General features: G+C 44.9%; 1 protein-coding gene across 1 annotated transcript in view; it reads left to right on the top strand.

Annotated features, from left to right (window-relative positions):
* Positions 1–27842, top strand: part of ABTB2 (ankyrin repeat and BTB domain containing 2) — a 111248-nt gene that overhangs the window by 65100 nt on the left and 18306 nt on the right. Inside the window, exons 2-3 of the mRNA XM_066187294.1 lie at positions 6930–7076; positions 9677–9887. Coding sequence (XP_066043391.1) covers positions 6930–7076; positions 9677–9887 — 358 coding nt within the window. The remainder of the gene's footprint in view (positions 1–6929; positions 7077–9676; positions 9888–27842) is intronic.

The following is a 27842-nucleotide window of genomic DNA, read 5'->3' as shown; positions in this document are numbered from 1 at the left end:
ACGTTGAGCAGCATGAAGGAGTAAGTTGAAGATGAGAAAGGAAGCAAGAACACTGCTGCTGTCACCCTACCCTTACCAGGAATGGAGCAATATCCTCATTTTCCAGATAAGCAGACTGAGACACTGAGGTTATTCAAACTGGTCAGGGTTTACACAAGTAGGGAATTCTAAGTCTTCAGTCTCTTGGACCACAGTCATTTTTTGGCACAGGATTCTGGTTTTGTATTTCTTTCACAGTGTTTGTAATCTATTTATACCATTCCTCATAAAACTGTGTTTTTTCATTGATATTTCTAAGCCAGTATGGGGTTTTCTCTTTAGTGTGCCGTACTGGATCTTGAAAATAAAAGTCCTGGAAGCATGGATTTATTGATAATTACTGGATTTTTTAATACTGATATTACAGTGTAGTGCAGGTCTTTGCCTGCCCTTGGGCCCTGCATAGAAGAGCCAATGCCTGGAAAATCACATGTGCAAAATTCCAAAAGGATCAGCCGAGTCTTAGGGATGTACCTGTTGACATACGAACACACATACTCGACTTCAGAAGTAGTTGTAGGAAATAATAATAGTAGGAAGCATTTGCAGTTTATATTTACCGATTATGTCCCCAAAGGCCTTTTATTAGGGCGTATAAAACAGGAAGCATAGTTCTGCAAACCCAGGCTTAAAGCCACATAGTTATTCCACTCATTTCCAGTTTCTGGATCTGGGCTGTGGGAGCAATGGCTCTGTGTGCTGCCCAGTTCCATACAGGGAATTTGAACTGGGAGGTTTGGGCTTTGCAAAGGGCTGGTTCTGGTGTGCAGGAGTTTCATGGTTGCTTCTCTTCCTTTTGTCTGTGTTTCCCCATCTCGGAAATGGGAATGAGGACAGTCATTGTGCTGTGCTTTTTGGCAGTCATGACAATGCAAGCCCAGGGTATGTTCCCTTGTGCTTATGTTCAATTAAGTGCTTGGGGCCAGGCCAGGTTAGTGGTTGTCCAGAAGCCCACAGGGATATGGAAGTGGGATTAATGACTCAGTAAATTCTGACTCGGTATTAAACCAAGGCCTTTCTCCTACATTTATAGTCATTTGCAAGCCCGTATATCACAGCTGGATTCAAATGGAATACAGATACTTCCTACCTTTATCCAATTCCACCATTTTCATAGCAAAAGGGGAGCAAAATGTGTGGGATGAGGGCAGGCACAGGGAGTTTCCTAGGACTAGGGAGGCATTTGTAGTGATGGTCCATGGGCTCCTGCCCTTTCCCAGGAAGTGTTTCTGTGAGCTCTGTGGCTTTCCCTGTTTTTTAGACTTCCAGTTGCTGCAGTGACCTGCACCCCAGGAGAAAGGGATGGTGAATTTTGAGAGTGCTTTGTATCTCTCTCCTGGGGTATTTTGGTACTTCATTTGGGCAATGCCTGTTGACACTGAGCTACAGGAGCGTGAAGGCAGCGCATCTCTTATAACATTCCTGAAGTCCAGGAAAACTATTTTGTTAATTTGGAGAAGATATTGTCTCTTTGAGCAGAAGGACCAAGACTGAGGGCTGTGTGACTCTGAGGTGTCCGGAAGTGTCCCCTTAGGACATCAGCTCTTTGATGGACAGATCCAGCATACCACTTGCAGAAAATTTAAAAATCTCCCCCACCTGAAGCTTCTCCCTCCTCTGCTTCTCTTCCTGTTTCCAAGTACAGAATTGCTATTTAATATGGATGCAGATATAAGAATCTGTGTTTGATTTTTCTTACTGCTGACAAACTGGGAGAGATGCCTGCCTGCTTTCCTAGGAGAAGCCACACACTTTTCCTGTAAGTGAGCAATTAGGGGCCTTGTTCCCTGATCACAAGCCTCTCTCACCATCTGTAGCATGGCTGCAGTTGATTATAGAGCCTGATGTGTTTAGATTTTGAGGGAGCTCCCTCAGGAACACTTTGGGTGCTGTTTTTTGGAGGGGTTTGTTTATGTTCTGCTGAAATGATCCTGTCTCATTTCATGAAATAAGGAGGGGTTGGGCTTTCCTAGCGGCGGTAGGTCAGCAAGGAGAAAAGAGAGCTCCAGGAATTGGCATTAATTCCTGCTGGTGCTCCACACTGGGAACTGATTGGCAAGAGGGAACTGCGGGGCATTGTGTTGTGTGGGAGAACGAGGAACAGAAAACAAGGAGAGCCTTGAATGCTCCTGGCCATGAAGAATTGCAGGACTTTGTGCAAGGTGACAGCCATCCCCATGTCATGGCCATGTTCCAACGTGGGAACTGCACTTGCAGCTGGCTGAGGTTTCCCCCGGCTCCATTGGAATCGGTGGGATTTGGCAACTGCAGCGTAGTCAGGTCATCGCCATCCGCCTTCAAAACTCTGGCTTTCCAAAATTTCAGTTCACAGGGATCAGCCGTCGTTCCCACCCCCCCGGAACGTTTCTTGAGGAATTTATCCCAGGCCAAACATTGCAAAAGCACACTGGTGTAGGGGTTCCTACTTGGTTTCCTCAATGCATTTTTCAAGCATACTCACAGCACTCCTGGTTTCACACATGGGGCTTTTAGCGGCAATTTATAATGTATAGAGATGATTTTTAATTTTCCAAGGGCTTTCTGGTTGGTTTGGCCAAATAGGTGCTTTGTTCCCTCCTGTTCTACTGTGTTTTATGGAAGTGTTTAGGTATAAATAGCACATTGTATTGTCCCATACACTTTGCTAGGTTTAGTTTTTAAAAAAAGCAGTTTTTCTGTGCCAGTAGTTTATGGTGTATATCCCTGTCCTAATTATATTCCTGATTCCTTGCCTAATCTGTCATGAGCAGAGCCAGTGTGTTTCTGAAATAAGGGAATCAGTACCTTGGGCAATTTCCATGAGGAATCCCAGACAGCAGAATTCAAGTGCTTTCCAGCCAAGACTCCTTGGCCCTTTGCCACTTGTGAGTGGCCCCATCTTAACCTCTAGACATCATATAAGTATTTGAAAGCCATCAGATGGCTGATAAGTTAATCTCTGGGAAGTTGTCTGCCAACATCAAGGGTCCAGACTGGAGAAAGCCCAGAGTAAACCATTACAACAAGGTAAAAATGAAGGCTAGTCCCTCTGCATGACCATGGCATGCAAATGGTGTGAGGTGTGAAGGGGCCACGGGTAGTTGGAAAGCCAGACATTCCAGTCTCAGAGCAAAATTCAGCGAAAGGTCTGCACCAACCTGTATCTTGAAATCAAAAGAACAGAACTTGATGCCAGGTTCTGAATACAAGGACATTCAGAGATGGCCTTGGGGTTCCTTACAGGAATTGTCCTGGTTGAGGAGCTGGGTTGACTGCCCAGCTTGGAGATTCCTAGAATCAGGCAGTGGTTTGGCTCGGAAGATAATTTATTTCCAACCCCCTTGCCATGGGCAGGGACACCTTGCCCTAGACCAGGTTGCTCAAAATCCTGTTGAACCTGGCCCTGAACGCTGCCTGGGTTGGGGCAGCCAAGGCTTCTCTGGGAAACTGTGCCAGGGCCTCCCCACCCTTATAGTAAAAAAATCCTTCCCAATGTCCCATCTAAACCTACCCTCCTTCAGTTTGAGGCTGTTCCCCTTTATCCTGTACACTCCATGCCCTTATCCGAAGCCCCTCTCCAGCTCTCTCAGAGCCCCTAGGTTCTCCCTGGACCCTTCCCTTCTCCAGGCTGAACATTCCCCGCTCTCCCAGCCTGTCTCCAGAGCAGAGGTGATCCAGCACGTGCTGGAAGCCACACAAGAGCTTTGCCCAGCCCTGCTTGTGGGAGCCATCGTGTTAGAGCCAAAGCTCTCCGCAGAGCTGCTGCACCTCTTAAAGCAGAACCATGTCCAGGAGTGTGAACAGACTTTTCCCTGGATCTTGCTCAGACTGGAAACATTTTCAATTGCTATTAAAAAGCATCGGATTACGGACAACAATTTCAAACTCTTTAGGCAAGCAGAATAATTTGAGTTTAAGGAACTGCTTAACTGGAATTCACCCAGTCGTGACTGCCTTTTAAGAGTGCTGGCAGCAAGTGCTCATGAACAGGTTTCGTGTTTAACTGAGGCAGAATAAATATGGCTTTATTTCCAGCTGCTGTTTCAAAGGCTGTGGAAAGATCAGGAACAAATTGTTAGCCAGCCATGCTTTAATTGAGAATCAGGCCATTCCAGAGGTGACTTCTGAGCTCCTGCTGCTCCTGAGGTTTTGAGCTAAGCCACACTTGAATTCACAGTTCTCTCCTTAACTCCACCAGGGTTTGGATCCTGTACCTAAAGTCTTAATTTTAAAAAGCCTGCCTGAGTGGTTAATTCCTGCACAGTAATTATGTGCTGCTTCACATTGTTTTGTGGGAAAAACACACTTTGGCAAGTCAGGAAATAAAGGTGAATCTCAAACAGAGAGTGTTTTGACGTAGATTTATTTCAATTGCAGTTTTGCTTATCTTGCTTGTCATGATTAAAACCAGTGTTGCCACTAATACAAAAATGCAGGGATGTGAATGCCAGACAGAAGCATTGTAACACCTTTTGACTGAAAATTCCATGATTTGGGAGCAGGAGAGCAAGAACCATAGTTTGGGATACAAATAATCAGCACAAGGCAGTTGCCTGTTATCAAAAAAAGGGGTTTATAAATTGGTATTAAAGGTTAAGTCCTGTTCCTACTTACAACGTCACTGGGAAAAAGCTTGACTGCACATGTCCTTGTGCCTGAATTTCTGATCTGAGGAGCAACAGTGATGCTTTTCCAACTTTACGGAGTTACTGGGAGCAGATCAGAGAGGAAATCCTGATTAGGGTGCTGCAAGATAGAATAGTTGTGGGGTACATTTCTGTTTTGCTTCCCACTGCCTCAAAATCAGTGTTGGGAGGTGTGTCCTCATTCCCAGGACTGCTCGTACCTATGGAGACCTGCCTGATGTGGGGAGCTTTTGAATCTTTATTCATCCCCCTCTCTGATCCCGGGGAAAATCCCCAGTGGCGTCACTGGGCTTTGGTACGTGGCCAAAGTCTTGGTGAATTCCTTATTCTTCTCTGGTGTGTAAAGGATGCTCCTCAACTGTGCCAAGGCAGGTGACGGCATAAATCCTGTCCCACAGCTATCTTGGCTGAGTCATTTTTCCAAAGGTAAATAAATCAGTCCTCCCTGTTTCCTCGTACCACCTGACAAACTGTGGACCGGAAAACTGAGAAAATGTCGTCGCCTCCTGCGAGCCAAAGCGTTCTGCAGATCTTTATTTTTAATTCCTTACTGGAAAACAGAACCAACTGAAAGTGGCTGGCAGAGAAAATGTGCCCCATTTCTTTCCCTTTGCCGGGCTCAGCAGTGGAGCTGCCAGTTTCTGTTTTCACCTCTGTAGAATTATGTGCCTCTATTTGAAAGTTTTGACAAATCGGGCTGTTTTCATTCTCCCTCTGCCATAAATTCAATCCATATGTCTCTAAAACATCCTTTCATAGCTTTGGCATGGAAAAGGAAGTGGCTTAGGCTCTGTATAGTGTATTTAAAGCAAAGCTCTCCTCGTTTGCATGCATGGCTTCTGGTAGCTCTTAAAGCCTCAACTTCCTAATTATTCAGGTTAAGAGGGCATTGGCAGAGCATTCTCCATTAACTAACAGTGATGTACAGTGAAGAAGCACAACAGGATAAATCATTCCCTTATTCTCATCATGTCCAGGAAGTTTTTGATGCAGCCCTTGGCTTTGCCACAAAGCAGGATGCAAAGAGGATGTGAAAAGGGTAGGAGAGATCAATCCAGCATAAAATCTCAAAAGAAAACATCAAGACAAAGAAACAAAGGGTCTTGCACAACGAGCTGCAGGGTTTTGTTGGGCAACAATACCCAGCACCTATGTGACAGGAGGTCACTGCCACAGGAGTAAAGGATCTACACATCCCAGCCTGACCGGGGGTCAAGAGGTGAGGGCGGAAGGAAACGTGGGTCTGAGCTGGACTGTATTGCTGTGGATCAAAGTTAAAAATCAGAAATACAGGATGCAGCAGGCTAAGAGCACAGGCAGTCGTGGCTTCTCTGAGTGGCCTTATCTGGAATCAGGGAAAATTTGGGCCAGGAGATGCTGCTGGGATTGTGGAATGGATCTGTAATTAAAAACGGGGCAGTAGTGAGGGCACAGGGATAGTGGCTGAGTGACTGCAGGTGGTTTTTTGGAGTCCACCTGCCCTGTGGATGCAGTGGCACCAGATCCACCCCAGGGTGCCACTGGACAGGGCAGGTCACTCTCCCAGCCCAGTCTCTGTCATGTGTACCTCACATCCACTCCAGAGGTCACATTCCCCCTTTTCTCTGTGCCACACAGAGCAGTCAGCTCCTGTGCATTTGTACTGATGGAGGGGAGATGTGTGTGGTAAACAGGTGTGTGCAGTGTAATTACCTTCCTAATCTCTCTCTCACACAGGGGTCATTTGCAGAGATGAAAATACAGGCAACCTCAGAACTCCTGGGCGTCGCTTGGCGCATCCAGAGGTGCGCACATGCAGAAACCACAGTCTGAGCACCTGAAACTGCATGGCAGGTTCAAAGGGCTGGCACAGCCCGTGGTTTTGTTTGCAGGGTTCCAGGGATGAGGTGGACTCCAGGCTATATTTCACATCTCGCCAGATCAGGCCCTGCTATCTGGGGATCTGCATACAGCTGTTCAGCAGCAAGCCATGTGTGCGCGGCCCAGTTGTTGTATAAACAAGAGTAGAGACTTAACCAAAGCTTTTCATGTAGTTTTATCTCAATTGCAATTTGTTTCCAGCTCTTACAGGCTGTAGGAACATCCAGCCTTGCTCTCTGGAGCCCTGTTTCAGCCATTTCAGCGGTGTTTGCAGTGCTGTTCTATTTCCTTTGAACTGTTCAAAAATTCCCGGGGAAAGGTGCGAGTTCTGTATCCCTCCTGGAGGGATTTGCTTTTCCACACGTGTAGGCTGATCCATAAGTTGTGCTGTGTGCTTTGCCCCAGGTGTGCTGTCCCTCCCTGCTTACTTCAGCCCCTACCACGATGGCTCCATGTGCAGCGACGGACGGGCTGACGCCTACGCCCAGCTGGAACTCCGGACCCTGGAGCAGTCCCTGCTGGCCACGTGCGTCGGGAGCATCTCAGAACTGAGTGAGTTTGGGATGTAATCCACCATGGGATTCTTCCAGCAGAGCAGGAGAGCCCATCTCTCCATTGCTGAGAGGCAGCAGGAGTGCTGCCACTGTTGGCAGCGTGAGCAGTGTTTAATGTTGGGTGAGATTTAATTGTCTGGTGGTGCTATTTATGAAAATCAGCTGGTTTCGTTAGTCTGCTTTGTGTCTAAGTCACCTGGAGAGGTGTAAAATCTGCCTTTTTTTTTTTTTTTTTTTTTTTTTTGGTAGAGGTGTAACTGCCAGCTAAAGTTGGATGCTCTTTCCTGGATGCCTCTGGAGGCTCTCCTGTGCATTTGTGGAGCACAGCAAACCTCCCTCAGACAGCAAAGAGGATTCTCTTTGTTAGTGTTTCTGCAGTGGAAAACTCTGGGATGTTCAAGGAAAAGCTTTTTGGTTACTTAAAAAACAAAAAGCGAAGGAAAAAGAAAATCTGAGAGCACTCTGGTAACAAAAACTTGTTCAACCCCCTTTTTTTTTTTTAAGCTGACCAAATGAAATGTTCCATTCCTAGAGTACTCACAAAGCCCCTTTAAAATAAACAAAAATGATTTGTGTTTTCCTGGTCTACTTTCCCCCTTGCAACGTTTCTGCTGGCATCACTTTCTTAGCCTGCACCATCTGAATGCTAATGAATGCCAGGGCCAGTAAGGAGTTTGTGTGTTCCCCCATGTATTTTGCAACCTGCCTTAGTCTGAGGTTTTCAAATTCCTTCAACACACCTCTGTTTATCCTGGAACACAAGAGAACATTTGTAGCAAGGGCCTGAGATTGAATACAGCTTCCTCTCTCCCTCTTCCCCCATCCCTGCCTGGCCAACTTGGTCAGTACATCCACTGAATGGCTCTCCTGATACAGTTGCCTATTTTATTTTTTTTTTAAAACGTTGCTGCCCATTGCCAGAAAAATAGAGTGAGTGTGCAAAGCAGAAGGAACGTTACTCTGAGCTGAAAATTTGAATTCCAGATGCATTTCTGCTATAAACTGTGCAGACTTCTGTATTAGCACCAGTGGTGGAAGATCCGTGATGCTCTCGTAAAACGTGCGGATCCTGGAGCTACTGAAGTGGAAAGGCAGAGTTGTTAGAAGGATTTTTTTATTATTCTGAAGAGGGTCCTTAAAGCTGAATGTGCTGTACAACAAAGGAGTGGCACGGCTTTAGACTGCAAGCTGAGATTTTTAATACTCCGTTGGTCTGAACCACTAAAAATGTCATGTTTAGACATACAGTAGCTTTGTGGGGCTTTCTCCTGTGTAACAGTAGAACCCCAGGGGTTCTGGCTGGCAAATTTAGTATATTGCTTGTAGATATAAACGAACAAATAATAACTTCCCAAGAATTTCAGAGGGAGGTGTTGCTAATGCCTGTGTGGCAGTGCTAAACTCAGGATGCTTTCCCAGGAGCCAGCTTTGTGATGGGGTGACTATTTTGGTTCCATCCTTTCCCAGTATTGTAACTTTTGGACACAATAGAGCAATGTTTCCTGTGAGAGTTTGAGGGGACTGCAAAGCATAAAGCAGCAGAGATTCTCCCAAGAAAAAACAGATCCCAGCTAAGTATAGTAATAATTCGGCTCACTGGTTGGTAGTCACACTACTCAAAGATGAAGCTTTTAAAGCTTTGTGGAGTTTGTAATGCACCACAACACAAGGAGATTAAACAGGGTTGTGCCTAAAGCAAGCTTACTGCAAAAGGACCAGCTTTGGGGTCATTGCTCTGGGAACTTTTTAAAAATCTGCAGTCCTAAAATTCTGAGTGCAGCTGTGTGATCCAGGTCACCTTCATCCAGGCCTCCTCAGGTCCACCATGCTCCGACACAGAGGCAGCTTGGCTTGAGTTCAAAAACCAAGAGGAATGAGAATCCCAGAGACCTCCTGGACTGAGCTTCTTATAATGCTGAGGGACAAATTTCTGGCACAGCTTGAGACAGCCAGCATGATAAAGATTGGCTTTTTAATAAGAGAGTCAGATCTTGCTGTTCTGCAAGAAACCTGCAGCTAGAGTGAGAATGGGAGCAGCAGACCTCTCAAAGAAGGGGTTTCTGTCTTGAACATAATGTCACTAATTTGTCTCAAGTGCCTGGGCAGGAGGGTAGAACAGCATGACCCAGTTAGAAGAAATGGGAGCAGCCTCCTAACAAGAATGAGAGTGAAGTATTGGTGCTACTGACTTTGCCTTGTGAAACTGTGGCTCCCACATTGGGCAGAGGATATTTTACCTGCCCAACAAAGACATCAGTAGTTTTTGTAGGCTGGCAAAAAAAATTGGTACTTGTGGGTGGAAAGAGGAGAAAATGAGCAGTAAACCAGCAAACTCATTGTAAAGAATGTGTGGCAACTGAGATGTGTCACTTCTTGTTTTCTAGCTGATAACTTGGTATTTGAAAGAAAGCGCTGCCAAGTGGCAGCCTGAGGGACAGGACACCCTCTGCCTTGGTGGAGGAGGTTCTGTGCACACAGCAAACATTCCTCTGAGCTGTCAGAGCTTTGATTTGTTCAAAAAGCGTGATTAAAAGCACTGTGGGTGACTGATAAGGAGATGATTTTCTGTCTTCTCTGTGTGTGTGTGTGTGCGTGCAGGTGATTTGGTCTCGCGAGCCATGCACCACATGCAGTGCCTGAACACGGTCCGGCCCGGCATGAGCCCTGTCCGGCAAACCCGGCAGCAGCAGCCCATCTCCTGGTCCCCTGATGCCCTGCACACCCTCTACTACTTCCTACGCTGTCCCCAAATGGAGTCCATGGAGAATCCCAACCTGGACCCTCCGAGGATGACGCTGAGCAATGAGCGGTAGGTCGGTGAGCTGGGAGTGGGGCCGGAGCAGGCTGAAAGGGCTCCTTCTGTTGGATTTCCAGGGCAGTTTTGTGGGATGCTACCTATGAGGCATCAGTTATTCCTGCAGCCAGGCCAGATTAGGTTGTCAGCCCTGCCAAGTTTGCGCAGGCCTGGAATTGGAGCTGGAAAGCTGGAGCTGTTTTTTCGTGCAGTCTTTCCGAGCGAGGCACAAGGCTGTGTGCTGCCAACAGGGCTTGTCTGGAGGCCTTGCCAAAAGTACGTGTGGTTGCCTAAAGCAGGAAAGGCCTTCCCAAAGAAAATGTTACCCCCTGAATGGTGCCAATTAACAATTGTCATCGTTCTGGGAAAAAAGCAATGCCGTTTGCTGCAGGGAGGGTTCAGGGGATTTATGAACATTCTACTTCAGTTGGTGCTGTGCGTCTGGAGGAGAAAGAAATTTCTACAGGAAGCCAGGAGCTAACCAGGGAAGGCAGTGGGTCTCCCTGCCTTCTGCCAGCTCCATGAGCGACTCTCAAAGTAGGGCCATTATTAGAGCAGTCAGAAATTTTCCAGTGGGATGTTTTTTCTCTTGGAAGCCTCCCTGGTTTCCTTCCTGCCCAGCTCCTTGGCAGGCTGCCTGACAGGCTGGTGGCACAGGAGAGCTGAGGAGCCCTCAGAGCTGAGTTCCTGGACAGGTCAGGCAGCTCCCACTCCCCAGTTGCATTCTGTAGGGAGACCCAGGCCACTCCAGACTTGTTTCCCCACTTCCAAGTGCATGTCCAAGTTTCTGTTCGTTTAAGAAATCTTAAATGGGAAGTTCTGTTTTCTGGTTATCCGTTATTTATTCTAGCTTGCTTTTTGGATGTCTTTTTAGCCTGCTGGACATCAGGCTGGAAGGCTCTATCCTGGCCCTTCCCAAATACAGCCTGTGGTTGGGAAGTTTCCCAGTGTATTGATGTGTTGAGGCCATACTCATAAAACGAAAAAGCAAAATGCTTGTTGGATGGGTGAGCAGGGAAAGGAGAACATCTCGGCAGTTTTGTAAATAAAATGGTTTCTTCTTCCCACCTTGGGCTTTACTGAACTCAGTCCCAGCTTTTGAAATCTGTATGAAATAGTAGTAACACACAAATAATTAATTACAGAAGCAAAACCAGGTTGCCTTTCTATTTGGTCCTCCCCTGAAATCTTTTCAAAAAGAGCAGAACTCTACTAAGAGAGGGAAGTGACATCCAGATATGAAGAACCAGGAGAAATTAAGTTGAATAAAATAGTAGTAGAAAAGAAGCATGGCTGCACACCTCAGCCTGTTGGTGGCTCAGTCTCTTGGGCTCACTAACCTTAATAAAGGTTACCCCTACCTAGTGCAAGGCTGTTTATTTTGCACACTGTGCAAAAAAAAAAAAAAGAATTTTCATGAGGCCAGATTGTGTAAAGTTGTGCTACTGGTTCCCACAGTGGTACAGCTGAGGTGGCTGAACAGCTCGTATCAGAAATGTAGATTAGGCTTTCTATTTTGTGTTCTTTTCAGTGCTCTCAGCTACTTGTTTTGTACACTGGGGATAATAAATGAGTTAAATCAGGAGAGCGGTTATCTCTCCAATTGCTCCCAAACAATGCTCTTCACATGGTTCACCGGAGTTTTTTTGGAATGCAGGCTACAGCTCTATTCTGTTTTGAAATCCACACTATATCCTACAACAGCTGGGGTAAGGGAAATTTCTGCCATTTTTTTCTGACCAGTACTTAACTGTAAAGGAAATTAAAGTGGATATATTAAAATGGAGTAAAAACTGACATTAAGGAGAAAAAAAAAAAAAGAAAAGAAAACAACCTGAGCACTTAAAAGACTGGCTTTGAAAAATTTATGGAAGCTGGAAATGAAAGTAAAACTGCCCATCCAACCCTACGTTTCGTTTGCTGCAGGATGTGTTTGTGTCTCGCTGTGCTGAGCTCAGGGCACATATCTAGCACAGGCAGGGGGGTGAATCCTGCTGGCAGCACTTTGCAGAGAAGGTGCTTTGCTCTCTCGTGGCTGGAGAGGAGAGGCAGCCAAGGCTGCGTGCGAGATGCCGGACTCTGTGGCGTGAGAGACAAGGACACTGATTCACCTAATGTGACTTGGCAAGGCTCTGCAGCCCAGTTCTTTTATTCTTCCCTGAACTGTGCTAAATCAGCTGCAAACTGGGCACTGCTCTTTTGTGTGTCTGTGCTCACTTTCTGGAATACACGTGTTCCGTGCTCTGCAATCCCAGCTTGCTTTCTGCTGGAAAAATCCTGGTCACAAGCAAGGACAGTAACGCTGACCTGTTCTGCCTTTGCTTGTGCTTCAGTCCCCACGCTTCTGCCTGAATCTGTAAATCTGTTGATCTGCAATTCAGCAAAGAGAGGGATGGCTGTTAGAGCTGCAGACTTGGTAAGACCTGATTCTGGGGAAGATGCATGAGACACAATGATTCAGTGGAAGGAGCTGCAGTCGTTCATCTACAGACCTCATGATCTGCTGTTCATTTGGCTTCCTGTGTGTCACACTGTGATGCAGAATGCTGTGAAAGTCATAACCCTGTAGGGTCTGGAAGATCTTCACTTCAGCATGAAGGCAAGCCTAGGATTCAGTTCTGAAACCATGCCTAGTGGAAGCTGTCATGTGCTGTTGAAGGGCTTTTAAAAGCCTGGCTGAACTTCTGCACTTACCTTGCAGCAAACTGCAGAAGGTATGAAAACAGACACACTTGCAGATTTGAGGCACCCTGGTGAACAGAGCCAGTTTCAACCCACACAAGTGGGATTTTATCCATGCTAAAACACCTTGGCAGAAGACCTAAGGTGAGGAAGCTGGAGAGGGCTGCAGCAGCGGGGTGGATGGAGTCATCTCTAGAGCTCTCTGGAGTGTGTGGATTGTTTGGAATACCCAAGAGGCTGAAACTCTGCAGAGTTTGTGGGTTGGTGGTGTTTGCTTCTGGCACCTTCAGGTGAAGGTGTTGAAGGAGGAGGAGGCAGAATTAGAAAGCACTCAGGTATCCTAGGCAAAACATGAAACATTTCCGAAGTGAATGCAGCTGCTCTCTGTGCAACCAAGCCATGGCCCACTTAGAACCCCAGAATGACCTTGTTTGCTGCACAGACAGTAAACCATCTGCTGTCTGGGGTCAAACAGGACACCTGAGGAAGCGTTTTGCAAACACAGAGTGCCACTTGTGCAATATTTTGGCAAAGGAATTAGACCCTGAGGTGAGCACGAGCTCAGTGAGGATACACCTGAGTGCCCGGAGGCTTGGAGCTTTTCCGTGTCAGCAGAGTTCTGTCTGTGCTGCTGCTGCTGCAAAAAAGGGCTCTGCTGGGCAATAAGATACTCTTATTTTCTCTGAGATCCTAGTCTGTGTTGTGTTAGGGGTCAGACGATGTGGTTTTGGACCAGGCACGTGTCACTCCTACTTTCTTTACTCTGTTCCTGCTCTGGGATTTCTCCCATTACTTATGTCAGGCAGACTGAGCTTGGGCGCACTCCTGCAACGTGAGCTCATGTCCCAGAGCGTGTTTGCTGGGATTGTTTGGGATACTGTGGCTTGAGAAGAGCCATTCAAAGGTAAACGAAGTTCCTTCCTGCTTTTGCACTTTTCCCCAAGTGGGATATAAAGCTTTTGTTTTATTTTTAATGGTGTGTCAAGGCAAGAATGCACTCGAAGTGATGCTTATCTTGGGGAGTATTTGTCACCTCCCACAGAGCCCAAACCAAGGTCAATATTTAGGCTCATTTTACTGCTGAATGGACTGCTCTGCCCTGGGTTAATTACTTGGCCAGCGTAGTAGTCCAGCCTTAAAGTTGGGAATAGACACCATTGACTGCCCTCATCCTGTCTCTTTTTGGTTATCATCTGCCTGCAGCATTTATTGTTGGAAAATCAGCATGATCTAATACCTAAGAACAGGCAAGAAAGTTGGATCCTGCTTCCTTGTGTAGCTGATTATCTGTGGGTTTGGGTAGGCTGGGCTTCCTCCCCTTCCAGCTGCCCTCTTGAAAAACCTCTAAATTTTTTGTCTGTTGTCAGTACAGTTGCTCTGTAGTACATTGTGCGGCTAATTCCAGGCTTGTCCATCAGTGCCTGTCGATTCAGCCCTGTCAGGCCTTTCCAAGCTGTCCATGCTGCAGCAGTGCCAAGTTTTATGTGTTGTCTGAGTTTGCTGGTGTATTATTTTATCCCAAACATCAGGGAATGTAAAACAATTTGCATCTGCAGAAGCCCACAGCCTGTGCCCATCTTGAGCCTGTCAGTGGAGATCCAGCAAAACGCCAGGGAAATTCCAGAGCTGATGGAGGATTTGTCAGCTGCCAGCAGTGAAATTTTGGGACTTGTCAATTTAAAAGAAATTCACAGTTCTTCAGCTGGAAAACTGCAAGAAGCCGACTACAGGGGCCACCTCGTATGAAAAAAGAAAGGCTCATTTGGTTTGCCATGTGCAAGCTCCAGATTTGGTGCTTGTAAACAAACCTGGGCTCACTCAGTTTCTCCCTTGTCGCAGAAAATTGTTCAGGAAGGCTGCTGCTCATCCTGCTTTCAGCTTAGTGGCTGCTCCTACTTACCAGGGTCAAAAGTGACCTGAATTTGCCTTCTGTATCCAACAGGAGTCTTCCCATCACATCTGTTACCTCTCATGATCCAAAGCCAAAGGATAAACATGCAAACCGTATTTTTCAGGAGGGTGAGGCAGAAGAAAAGGACTCTCCTGTGCCACGTTAGCTGGGCAGAAGAGGAAGGAGCTGAGCTGCTTACTTGGTTTTTTTTTTCTGTGGAGTATTCCCAGCAATGCCTGCTCTGAGATGTTACATATTGGGAAAGGGTGAAAACCTCATCTGATTCTGAAGGAAGATGTATCAGTGCTACAGAAGGAAAGATTGTAGCCCTTTCCTGCTGTTTTTCGGTGCTGTTTGCTCAAATAGTCTATTCTTCCAACATCTGGGCTATTGATTTAAATCATCATTGGCTGGAACACTTGATAGTTTATCTTGTGTGTAATCTAAACTTACAGAAACCAGAATTGGGTCTGAATTAATTCTTCTTGGTAGAGTGTCAAAATCCTGTCCAAGCATGATGGATGGATGGATGGATGGATGGATGGATGGATGGATGGATGGATGGATGGATGGATTTGCAGTGGCCAATGCAAATAAAGAGCCCCTGTGCCATGGCTGGTTTTTAATCCCTAGTGACCCTAGGTTTCCTCATCATATTTCCTGTATTTCATGTTTTAACAAAGCATGACTTTGATCTTACTTAGTTCCTTTTTACTCGATGATTTCTAGGTATATCATTAGAAATAATTAGAGCCTGCAGCTCCTTCCCTTATGGTTCACTGGGTTCTTTCCCTGTGTTCAAAAAATGCCTGCCACAACTAAATGTTCCTTCTGGAATTGCTTGAGACAGGAGTGATTTGGTGACATGGATCACATTTATGCGAAGATACTAATTCAGATTAAAGAGAATATTAATGGCCTAGTTACTAATGGGAATTGTCTCCAAGAAGTCTTGCTTGGCATAGCATGGGGATCCAACTGGCAGGAAAGGAAGGAAAATCAGGAATAACCTGCAGAGCCTGCTGCTGAGGCCTGTGTTTGCTTGAGCTGCATCCTCAACATCACTGAGAGGAATCCCTGCTTTCAGAGCTGGTTGAGGCTTTTCAGGACAAATCTCTTCTCCAGATGGATCTTTCCAGACTCTCACTGATCTGTCATGAGGCTTTTTTCCCCTCTGCTCCTTTTAACTGCAGGTTTATGGAATTTTATTAAGTGCCATAGCTACATCATTGCCTGTCTTTTAGATTTATCTGTGGCCTAGTCTTTCCTAATTCCAATTTAATGTATTTATGTCTGAATTTTTTTATTTTACAGCCATACCCTATTGTTTCCATGCAGTATCAGGAGCAAAACTTCATACACTTAGTTCCTTTGAAAAGGTCTGCCATAAAACAAGTTCTGGGGTCTCTTGTCTGAGAGGTCTGAGTATCTTTCCATTCTGTCTGCAGCTGCCTCACCCCTCAAAAAGAGGTGGACAGGAATAATAAAAGCAGACCCTGATCTGGTCTTGAGAGAGCAAAATGCTGTGATCATGCAGAATTTAACAGTACTTAAATCCACTCAGAGTATCCCTGAAGTCAACAGAAAGATATGTCCACACATTCCAGCCCCATCCCCATGCCACAGTCCATTGATTTTATTCTTTCCCCCACAGCTGTTTTGATAGAAATATAGTGATTAAATACAGGAAAAGAAAAGGAAGCCTTACAGTAAACTGTGCCATTTGGGCATTGCTTGTGCAAAGGGCACATAGAAGTGTGCCCACCTTTTAAAAGGGGGAAAAAAAAAAAGCTATTTGCTGTTCATGAAAGCTTAGTCTGGTAGATTTATAAGAAGAATAAAAAGGTTATAAACAGATAAGATCAACTTCCTTCACCAACACAGGGAGAGAGGCTGCTACCATACATTTTTCAGACCTTGACCCCAGTTAATGTCAGCCTTAGTTGTGATTTTGAGGTGCTCATTCACAAGGAGATGGCACAAATAACCCTATTTCAGAGGCCTGTAAGCTGCAACCCACATGTATCTATTGACCGAAATGAGCTGTTCAGTGTCAGTGTTGTTCCTGACCTTAGGCTGGATCATTTGTTTGCTGAGCCCATACTAAATAGTTCAAAACACTGAATATATTCCACAATTTTGAGATCTGAGAACATCTGTCATTTTCAAAAGAGAAGTGAGTAGCTTTAGCACATTTATGATGAGCAGCTTTCACCTTCCTGCTGTTTATGGGACATCTCAGCACATATTCAGCAGTAACTTCTAGATCAAAACAACAAAAAAAATGACATTTTGACAGAGTCAGAGCCCATGGAAGTGGGACTCCTGCATGTGTGCTCCTGGTATTTTAACTGAAAGGCTGAAGAGGGACCCAAGATGAAGTGTTTTTAGGCTATTAAATGGAAGGGAATTAAAACAAGTCTGGCTTAAGTCAGTAGGTGACAGACACCAGTTCTGCTTCCATTCCTGGAATAGTCCTGCCTGTGCCTGGCATCACCTATTCAGGTATTTTCTCATCTTGTCTTTTATTTTTTTTAAATTGTTCATTTCTTTATAGTTCAAAGATTGCAGAACTGGAATGTGAGAGATGACCTTGGCAGTGGTGAAGGGAATTAATTGCAAACCCTGAGGATCGAATCCATCCAAGTGTAACTGCTGAAGCTGGCAGTGCACTCTACTCTCAATTAGATACTTTCCCCCCTCACTTTTATGTTGTTTGTATAAACAAGCACTGCTCAATTTTTTATTTTTTTTTCTAACTCTACCTATCTCACACCTGGGACAGACCACCCTTTCTTCCAGGCCGCTGGCTGTAAGCAATTTGTAGTGTTACTGTAGTGTTTCCAAAGGAGCCCCCCTGCATCTTCTGATCTTTCCGTTTTGGAGCAGGGGTGTGGTACAAATACAGATTTTTTAAACTCTCTGCAAAACTGGGAGGAGAAGACTCTCTCCCTGTGTATGAAATGGAGCAGCACAGAGCAGACTGCACGGAGAGTAAAGAGAGAGGGAAAATATTACAGGTACAAAGGAGAGTACAGTGAAACAAAAATTGGATGTAAAAGGCTGTGTGTGAAGCCATGGGGGGGAAAAGTCAGGTGTTTGGGCTGTCTTGACACCTTGGAGCTGTTTTTCATGTTCTGAGAAGTCTCAAATATCACTGGTACAGGTGGGACAGGACACCTGAAAATCACCCATTTCATGTGGTCCCCGGCAATGTACTCAGCTGACCCTGCTTTTGACCAAGGGCTTTGGACTGAATGATCTCCAGAAGTGCCTTCCTTCCAACCCCAGCTGTCCTGTGCTTCTGTGGTTCTAATTTCGGAATTTGCCCTCAGAGTTAATATCTCTCCACTTGGTAATTTCCCACTCGACAGAAATCAGTACCTTGTTCCCTGGAACGGGTTCTTCAGCAGGCAGTGGTTGATCCTCACCACTTACCTGGAGAAGTCTGAGGTGTCTGACAGTCTTTGTCCTGCTAGTTACATTTGTTTGATAAGCACAGTTTTCTGCTCTTACAGTGGTTTTACCCCAGTGCTGGTTGGAAATCTCCAGAAAGGCCATCACTGACAAAAGCCAATTCTGGAGAAAGTCCCTGCTTGTAAAAGTGTTGAAAAATGGAGAGATGATCTCTGGCTGTCTTGTTTTACAGTGAAGAGATGACAGGCACCGTGTGTGTGTTTGTGTGTGTTACCACCCTGCAATTACAGCTCCAGTAGTAATTACTGTAACTACGGCAGAGATGCCCACACTGAGTTCTTGGCTTCTGCTCTCGAGTTTCCATCTGCTCAGATAAAAACAAAGGTGCAAGAAGATGAGAGCCTGGCAACTCAGCTGCCTGGAATCTCAGAGCTGGTGCACCCAGGAGTCTCCCGTGCCTGCGGGCAGCCTGGGTTGTGCATTGTTTGTTGTTTGCTCTTTGTGATCAGCAGCAAACCAGCATTAAGATTGAAAGGAAAATAATCCACGGAGACCTAAAACAAAGCTGTTAGAGTGTTACCGAAATGCAAGAATGAGTTAGGCAAGGTCTTCTGGCTTCTTCTCCCATCTTTTAGACAGTGCACAGTGCACTTGTAACTAATACGACGAAAAATCAGTAATTCTGGGGTTGAAAAGTCCTGTGCACGATGCAAAGAACAGTGATGGTAACAGGCCAACAAGTTTCTCCTTTTTCAGTAATTGCTGTTGCCAATTGAAGTTAATATTGTTTCCTATTGGACTAAATTGCGGTCCTTCCCTTGCAGAACTTGCCTGTTTCCTGAGGAAGGAGTTATCTGGTGCTTTAACAAAGGCCACACTAAATAAATACAATCCTGAGCCTTTGCTGTGCAGCAGCCAGGGCTGGCAGGTTGTTGGGGGTTTTGCTGTTATTGTTCCTGACATCTTTGTAACACATTGCTAAGAGCAAAGCTCTGCTGTAGAGTAAATATTTCTGGGTACAATTTGTGGTAATAGCAACAATCTTTCTCTCTCTGACCTTGAGGAGATTAGACCTAAGCTTTCCCTGGGGTAATCCTAGGTTGGAGTGTCTCTGCTGGGTTTCCTTTTCCAAGGCAGTTTGCACTTCCCTGTCCCATCCCTGTAGTGCCCTGACCTCGTGGTCACTTGCAGAGCTAAACTGCACCATTTTAATCACATGGTTTTTACAGCAGCTGCTGAACTGAGTGTTTCAAAAAGCACCTCTGCTCTGCAAGACAAACCCTATTCAAATGAGCTGCATGTCTGAGCTGATTCAGCCCTGGTTTTAGATTCTTCTGGGGCTGAAGCACCTGGTGTTGATCCCCTGGGTGCTGGTCTAACGTGTTTGCTGAGAGAGGAGGGACCAGGCCGTGCTTTGCTGGTGATGCTGCTGGAAGGGGCATTTCCAGCCTGGAGTCAAACCACTGGCAACTCTAGTTCCACTGGAGAGTTTGTACCTGCAGGTCTCTCTCTCTTCCAGGGATTGGAAAGTCTGTCATAATGTCTAGAGAATAGAAGGGGCAGGCAGAAGCTGGAAGGTTTTATTCCTAGGCTTGCTGGAAAACTCTCTGCTGCTGGAAGGAATTCAGTGAACAATTCCTCACCCCTTTGGCTTTGTTCAGAAATGGAAAAGATCCTTCTAGAGAAACAGGGGGCTCTTCTTGGACAGGTGCTGCACAAGTGGGGACATTTTCAGTGCGAGAGGGTAACTTGTCTGTGATGCAGTTCCAGAAGATGGTCTGAGAGAGGAATAGTTGAGAGGAACAGGAGCATGTTGTGAAATTATAACAGGACTAACATAACCTGCTCAGAATGTGGCTGCTTGTAATTATTTCACTCCCAGCAGCCAGACTGGGTGATTAAGAGTTCCCTCTGTCAGCTCTGCACTGTGCCAGGTAGCCAGTGCTCAGTTCCCTGTTGGGGCTGCCAAATTTTTCAGGAAGGATCTCTCTGAAGAGTTGGTGAAGTGGAACATCACAGAAACATATGTGCCTTAAGTGACTTTCCATCCGGGCATCCTGGTCTTCCTCGTACAAAAAGTTATAATAGTTTAATTAACACACTTTGGGGCCACTTTTGGTCTGCTAAACTGTCTGTGCTCAGACATTCAAGATAACTAAAGATAAGTGGCCAAACTGGCCTAATCTGAGAGGACAGTTTGTCCCAGCATTGTGACAACATTTGGGCTCTGTACAGCTTCATTCCAAGTCAGGGCTCATAGGTACCTGCTGCAAAGAAAATAAAGTGAAAAACAGTTTACTTCTCAAATAATTTTGTTTCTTCATGGTTTGTTTTTTTTTTTTTGAGGTAGAAACCCTGGGAAGAATAGTGTGTCCCATGTCTTGTAAACATTTTATTAATTGCTCTTTCTTTGTGCTTGAAATGAAGAGCACCGGATGCTGAGAGAACAGTTTATTAAAGCAACAGGTTCTGAAATGTAGAGTAGAATTTTAGAATGCTGATGCTTTGCTCAACAAACTGAAAAAGAGTAATTGTGCACATTGAGTGCAATGGTGTTAGAATAGGCTCATGTTTAGCTTTGTCATTTTTATCATATCAATCATTGATGTGTCTTTGGTTTGAGATTTGGTTTTTGGCAGCAGCGTTTTAATGGGATTGAAAAGAAAAAAAAATCCTTGCCATTTGGCATTAGAAGCAAAAATTACTGTTTTTTCATGCTGGTCATTAGCTGAGAGAGCAGCTGGAACTTGAAATTCCTCCGTGTTCCTGTAGGAACCACAGAGCTACACCCTCTGCCATGGTCAGCATGAACCAGATTGGGCCTGTTGCAAGAATTGGTTTTATCTGAGCATAAGAAAACTTCATTCTCTTATCCCTAATAGGATGTTTATCTAATCTATTATTATAAGACTATTTAAGTATGGCTTTTTAGAGAGGGAGAGATGGGGCAACAGATAACTCGATCTGGAGACTTGAGTGACAGTTAGGTTTTTTCATCTGCCTGTGCTGCAGGTGTATCGGGGTGTAAACAGGTATTGCTGGTGTCTCACTCAGTCATTTGCCATCTGGGCATAAAATCTGCAACTCTGTACTTCATAGTCCATGAGAAAAAGATACAACACTTTGGTAATCTGACAAGTTGCTTTGTAGGAGGATATTGGTTACGCCTCTGGCCTCCTGTTTGTGCTGGTATTTGACCACAGTGTCCTGAGGGTGTCAGGGTAAGAGCTTTTTTTCCATGTGTCCTGTCAGCATTGCTCTTGGTTAGGCCAAGCTGTGACCTGCTGAAAGATCTCCTGTGTCCATATGTTGAGGTATCTGAATAATTTTAATTACTCCCATTTGAGATTCAGTAGAAGTTCATACACTGTAGCAGGCAAAGCAAGTGGCTGCTCAGCAGCAGTGCTGGCACTAAAAGCAAACTTAATAGCTGGAATTTGTGGCATCTGCTGAGGAGCTCCAAATGTTGAAATGTAGTGCATGTATGCTCTAAACTTAGGGTATTTTAAAACTGAAAGAACTTGAGCTTGGCCAGTTAAATCCGCCCACCAGAATCCCAGAGTTAAGCTGTTGTTCCTGCCATTCCCAGGTTCAGTGATGATGCCCATTGATAGGATCGTAAAAATCCCAGGGATAGAACCATAAAAAGAGTTTGAAATTAGGACATTTCAGAGTCTTAAACACAGAATGGAAGAATGAGATGATTTCTTGTCTGGCATAGAAAGACTTCATTGCAACAGTTGTTGTCTTTAAATTCAGAGCACTTCTGTTGCTGCATTTCTCATATCTGTAACCTTACATGGCACTGTTTATTCAGTTATTTAAGACAAAATGCAAACATGAAACTCCTTATGCTTTCCAGTAAAAACCAGAAACAACTTCATTCACCACTGAAACTTTCTCTTTATTCTGCACAGCAGTTTTTTAGCGTTTTAAGACAAGAACTGAGGAACAGAGCAGAAGTTCCTTGAAGATTTAGGTGAAATGTGTTCATTGAGCAGTTTGCCATTAGGACAGAGTGATGTCTTCCTGCAAAATAATAATTCAAAAACTTTTAAAATGCTGTAATGGCATCTATTTGATCCAGCAGCCATGTTACTACTTCTTCTGAACTTTGATTAGTGGCAGATTTTGTGTCTTACCTGGCACTAGTAGAAAAGTGCTGTCCATTCATTCATAAATGCTACACCCCGTGGGCTTTGAATGCCCTTTATTTAAGCAAATGGTCTCTTAAATTACATTATTGGGTGGAGTAGGTACCTGATTTTAGAGCACATATTGCATTATTTTACCTAAGAGAGCTCCAAACCTGCATGTGTTGGTGTGTTCTTAGTGCCTTCATGCTAAATTAATTCCTGGAACATCTCAGATTCCAGGAATGTGAAAAGCCAAAAGATTCCTTGGATTTTCATGAGGAAAGCACTGACATCAGCAGCAGGGTGACTGACAACACACAGTGTCCCGGCTCACAGGAATGTCACATCAGTCTAGTCAATAGAAAAACAGGAGTTTCATCAACTTCTTAGTCCAGAAAGGGAAAGAATCATCTTAGAATCATCTTTTTAACCTTGAAACGTTTTGCCTCTAGATACAAGTATTCTGTGTTTTAAAATGTCTTATTTGAAACCCTAATTAGGTTTTGGCTTGTGCTGGGATGTAAATGGGAAACCTTTCCCTGTTTATTGTGAAAACCCCTTTGCTTCAGTAAGAATTCTTGGTTTAACTGAACAAACTTTTTTCCAGCTATAATTAATTGAACAGCTCTCAGTATTCCAGAACTGCAGAAAAAAACCATTTCTCTTCCTAGCTCTTTGCTCACACAGCTTTAACTCAGGAGCTCCGGGCAGTTTTCATGAGCGTGGCAACGTTCCGTGTCAGGATTTTACAACTGGGCCCTGAAAACGAGTTCAGTGATTGAATCTGGCAGATTGGTTTTGGCTCCAGAGCCAGCATATGCTTTTAGCATATGCACATTGGCAAATCAGATTGAAGTCATAACTAAAAGGGCTGCTATCTCAATCCTGCTCCTGCTGTTGGGAATTATGTGTAATGGGCAAAAAAAATTGGGGAACAAGGAGTCTCGGCTGTGGGTAGTGAAGAACCAGCTGACCCCTGGTACATCTGCTTGCAGATAGCATTGGGGGTATTGTTTTGTGTTGTTTTATTGTTGTTAGTTTGCCAGTGTAGCTGCTGGAATGCACCGTAGGAGTTACCTCTTGGTTTTTCTGCCCACGGGATCAAGGCTGATCCAAGAATAGCAGACACCCCGCTCTGGCTCTCTGCCTGTGTTTATCTCTGACTATCACCTAACGTGCTGCTACAGGCTCAATCCTTTCATGCATGTAAATTGTGCTCATGTCCTGCTCCAAACCGTAATAGTTTCTTCCTTTGCTGCTGGAGTTGTTTGGCATGGCAAGGTTTTCCTGGGTCAGATTCCTCAGGGTGGGTCCGGGGTACCAGGACTCCACATGTTGGACTGGTTAGATCCTGTCTGGAAAGTGTTTTGTGCTTGCAAACCAAGGCAGTCACCATTTTGTAAGAGTTGGGAAAGGCTTGGATCTGATGTAGATGGCCTGGCCAGAGCCACTCTTGGAATCATGGAATCAGGATAATGGAATGGTTTGGGTTAGAAGGGGCCTTAAAGGTGATCTTGTTTAACACAAGTTTAGCTTTGCGACCTTGATCTTGATCGACCACAAGATCATCTTGTTCTACCCTGCCGTGGGCAGGGACACCTTCCACTATCCCAGGTTGCTCCAAGCCTTGTCCAGCCTGGCCTTGGACGCTTCCAGGGATGGGGCAGCCACAGCTTCTCTGGGAATCTGTTGCAGGGCCTCACCACCTTCATATGGAAGAATTCCTCACCAATATTCCATCTAACCCTGTTCTGTGGCAGTGGGAAGCTATTCCCCCTTGTCCTGTCACTCCTTGCCCAAAGTGCCTCTCCAGCTCTCCTGGAGCCCCTGTAGGCTCTGGAAGGGGCTCTGAGGTCTCCCCAAAGCCTTCTTTTCTCCAGACTGAGCAATCCCAGCTCTCCCAGCCTGGCTCCAGAGCAAACATGTTCCAGACCTCAGAGCATCTCCGTGGCCTCCACTGGACTCACTCCATATTAATTGAGGTCAGGACTGCAATTTGGTCCAGACACACAGAAGAACAGTTCATCCCCCAAATTGCTTGCAGTAGTTTTCACCTTATAGAGAGTTTTAGGGCACCAAGGAGTTGGGAGCAGCAGCAGGAGCAGGATTGGTGGTTTCCCTTTCTCTGTGTTTCCTCCATGTCCATCAGGGCTCCAACAGCTCCGTGTGGGGTTGGGGGGACAGATGGAAATCTGTCACATCCTTGACCCCACAACTGTGACCATATTGTCATAGTTAAACTATCATGTATATTTATCTGCCTCTTATCAACAACTGTATACATTTCAAGTTGGTTTTCATTATTTTCTGCCTCTCTAGAAACATTCCTCCTGCCTCAGCTTTGCAGATGTTACAAATATGTTTTTCTAATGGGACACATGGCATATTCCAGAGCAGCACCAGTGCTTGTTTCCAGCCTGAAAATTAAATCTTTTCCCTGATGGTAAAGTTTGTAAAATGTGATTACAATAAATAAACCACAGACTTGAGAGCTCTTTTTAAGTTTCATAGTGAGTTCCCAGTGATAACTTCATGGGGTTTTTTTAGTGAGCTCAAATTTAGTTTTTTTCCTTTGATTTGTAGCAACATGAAGTAAAACCTGTCTGATGCTGCACCTTAATTTTAAGTGTGGTTTACAAAGGATGGAAAAGGTGTTATTTCTGTCTGTGGGAAGAAAGATCAGAGCTGCCAGGTCTAGATTTAAACCACTCTTGTACCGTTTTATATTCTCTTAAGCAGAGGAAACTCTGAAGGCAGATTCAGTGGAGAAAGGATCCCAATAAATATAATATTATCCAGATGGCTTTCATTCCATTAGTGTCTGACTGCAGGATAACACTCTAAACTCATGGCATAGCCAAGCTAAGGCCTTAGTAACTTGATAACGATCCACTAAAATTTGAGAACTCTTATCTTCTGAGATGTGAGCCAGTCATTGTTTTAAGGGAAGTCAAAAGAACATTTTTTCGGGGGTCAGTTGGATGTGATTAAGTTTCTTCTTCCGTTTCTCTAAGGATCTGGACTGTCTGCCTTGAAAGATGTTGCACATATTGGGATGATCCTTGAATAGGGCCCAGCCTGGTAATTCCTATTTATTCTGCTGTAAATGTGGGGAGTTCTTCAAATTTTGTAAAATACTTTTGAATCTGTGAGGAATAGCTCCTGTCTGAAGCTGGCTGTATTTTAGAGCAACAATTTTGTGTTTCTTCTAAATCAACATATCTGTTGTTATTTTATTCACATATAATTACATACTCTGAGATATATTTTTTCTTCCTGCTGCTTGAAGAGGGGTTTTAGTCCAAATTGTCAATATGCCACTGTTTTCCACATGAGCGTGCCATGGTTTGAGTTTTGGATACTCAGTCTACTTTCAGAATCTTTTCCCTTCTCCAAGCAATGAGACTTCACTCTGATTTCTTTACGACTCTGTTGCCATCCTTGGGATTTTTCCATCTTAGTGAGCCATCGAGTTTGATTCCAGCAATAAATCTAAACATTAGCTCACTGCACTGAAAACCTTTCCTTTTTATTTTTTAGTCCCTTGCAAAACCCCACACTGATCTTTAAAGATTTGGGATTCTTCTCTGCAGGAGCCTCTGTGTTGTTCCTGTAAGTCAAATACGGGGGGGTTACCATGGGCTACCCTACTCTGACCATAAATATTGTGATATTTCCATGTGCTTTAGTTCACTCAGACCATTTAGAAGGCCCGGGGACAGGCAGGATGGGAGCACAGTGCCTCAGGTCTCAGGCCTTGCTCAGGCTGCCAGGAGGGAGGCGAATTTTGCCATTCCCACCTGCTTCCATTAAGACAGGATTTCTTTCCCACTTTAGAAGAAGGAGAGCTTTGTTTAGAAGAACAAGGTTTTTCTTTCTTGCTGTTGCTGTCACTGTTGGCTCCCGCTTTGTTTTGCTGTAGCAGAACAGAAGGCAATGAAAAATAGCAGAGAAGAGGTGAGTCAGCAGGGAAAATGTTTTATTCCTCCTTTTCCCCTCCAGGTTGGAAGGGGCTTTGAGCAGCCTGGGCTAGTGGAAGGTGTCCCTGCCCATGGCAGGGGGTTGGAACAAGATGGGTTTTTTTCCATGCCAAACCATCCTATGACTCTGTGATTTTTCAGCAGTCTTGTCACTAGATCCTCCTGAGTACACAGGAGGAGGAAGGGATGTGATAGAATGGCTGGTTTTTGTGGGAAACCCCACTGTCTTCACCTGAGTTAGCAGGTGCTCAAAGCGGAGGAAGGATGATGTGATTTTCTAGTTCCTCTGGAGTGCTCTCCTTTCTGCATACAGTTAACTTCCCTTTACCAAATATACCGTGATCCCAGTGTTCTTCGAAATTCCCAGAAAAAGCCCACTTTGGGGAATGATTTCTTTAGATGGATATCCCTGAAAATCTGTGATCCCACAGTTTCTCCTTGAGATGCTGCACGTGCTCTCCACATGCCAGTCGTGTCCAAAGCCATTCTAATACAAGTACCTTTTCCAGGAAAAAGTTATCCTGAAACTTGCTGTAAATTCTCTGCCAAGTGCTTCTTGGCCTCCTCGGCTATGTCTAAATAAAACAATGTGGTTTAGCTCAAAGGAAGGGGGAAAGCCCATAATAAAGTCTGTTCTTTCTCTGAGCACTCTCACCCAGCTCCAAGGTGATGCCCTCGGGAATGGAGTGGCTGTCCAATTCCAGATGGAGAGAATTTCAGAGAACTTAGGGGTGGAATATTGACAGCACATAACAATATCAGACATCAGTGTGATGCTTCACTAGGTGTACAGAAGAGGAGCAGTTCCCATTCCACTTCCCAGTCCTGTGCACATTCCCAGTTCACATTTCTTGTTGGCATCACTCCAAGACAACTTCATGGCAAAAAACTGGAAAAAAGCCATGGTGGCATTGCAGTTCTGAGAAGGCTGAGGATCTGTGTCCCCAGAGAGCTGCTGCTGGAATATGACAGTTTCCCAAGGCTGGATCACTTCATGTGTGGAATTTAATGAGCTGCCAAACACTTCTAAATGTCAGAAAGACCAGAGGAAAATGGCACCGTGCAGAACATGGGACAGGCAGGAGCACAGAGACAGAAATTAATTCTTTAGCTCGCAGCATCTCCCAGTTAATTTTCCATGAAGGTTTCTCCCCTTCCCCTCCTGCAGTGTTTTCCAGACTGTGAAATGATCAGTGATTCCTTGGAGGCAGGTGGATGCCCAGGTTAAGGGCCACAGGGTTGAGAACCGCATTTTATTTTCAAGGAAATGAGTAATTTCATTTATTTTCTTAGTGTGACATGACCCAATGTTGGTGTTTCATTTCTGCTTCAGTCCTGGGATAATGCTGCTTATCTGGTGCAGTGTCAGTTTGGTTCCTTTGTCAGAGCAAAGGAAGATAAAGCTGTTCCTAGAGTGTGGCCAAGTTGAGAGAAAGGAAATAGTTGGATAAAAGCAGGGGGAAAGAGTAAAAAGTCCATCCTCAAGCTAGAAATTTTGCAGAGAAGCAATTTTTTTCCCAGCAAAATAGCAATTGATTATAGTGACCCCTGATAGAATAATGAATAATTTATCCAATTTGCACAGCAATGCCAGTGGTGAGGTTTGGAAAATCAGGACAGCAAGATGAGAGGATCCTTGGTGATGCTGCTTTTTGCATTCCAAAGCCTGCTCTCCTTTGGACACAAGGGGAACCAGACAGTCTGAGCTGTCACTTTTAAAGCCTTTGGAAAAAATCTGTCGAATTAAAAAAAGAAACAGAAGGGGGGAAAAAAAGTCTTTCTCCTTGCCATTCCTCCCAAAGCAAGTTTTCCACGTCCAAGGTCTGCTTGTGTGGAAGCCATTTATAACCCTGGCACATGTGGA

This window comes from Chamaea fasciata, unplaced genomic scaffold (assembly GCF_029207755.1).
Source record: "Chamaea fasciata isolate MVZ Bird 193981 ecotype frontalis unplaced genomic scaffold, bChaFas1.0.hap1 SCAF_7, whole genome shotgun sequence".
Taxonomy (NCBI): Eukaryota; Metazoa; Chordata; class Aves; order Passeriformes; family Sylviidae; genus Chamaea; species Chamaea fasciata.
Note: the sequence above shows the minus strand (reverse complement) of the source record. Positions and strands in the feature narration are given on the sequence as shown.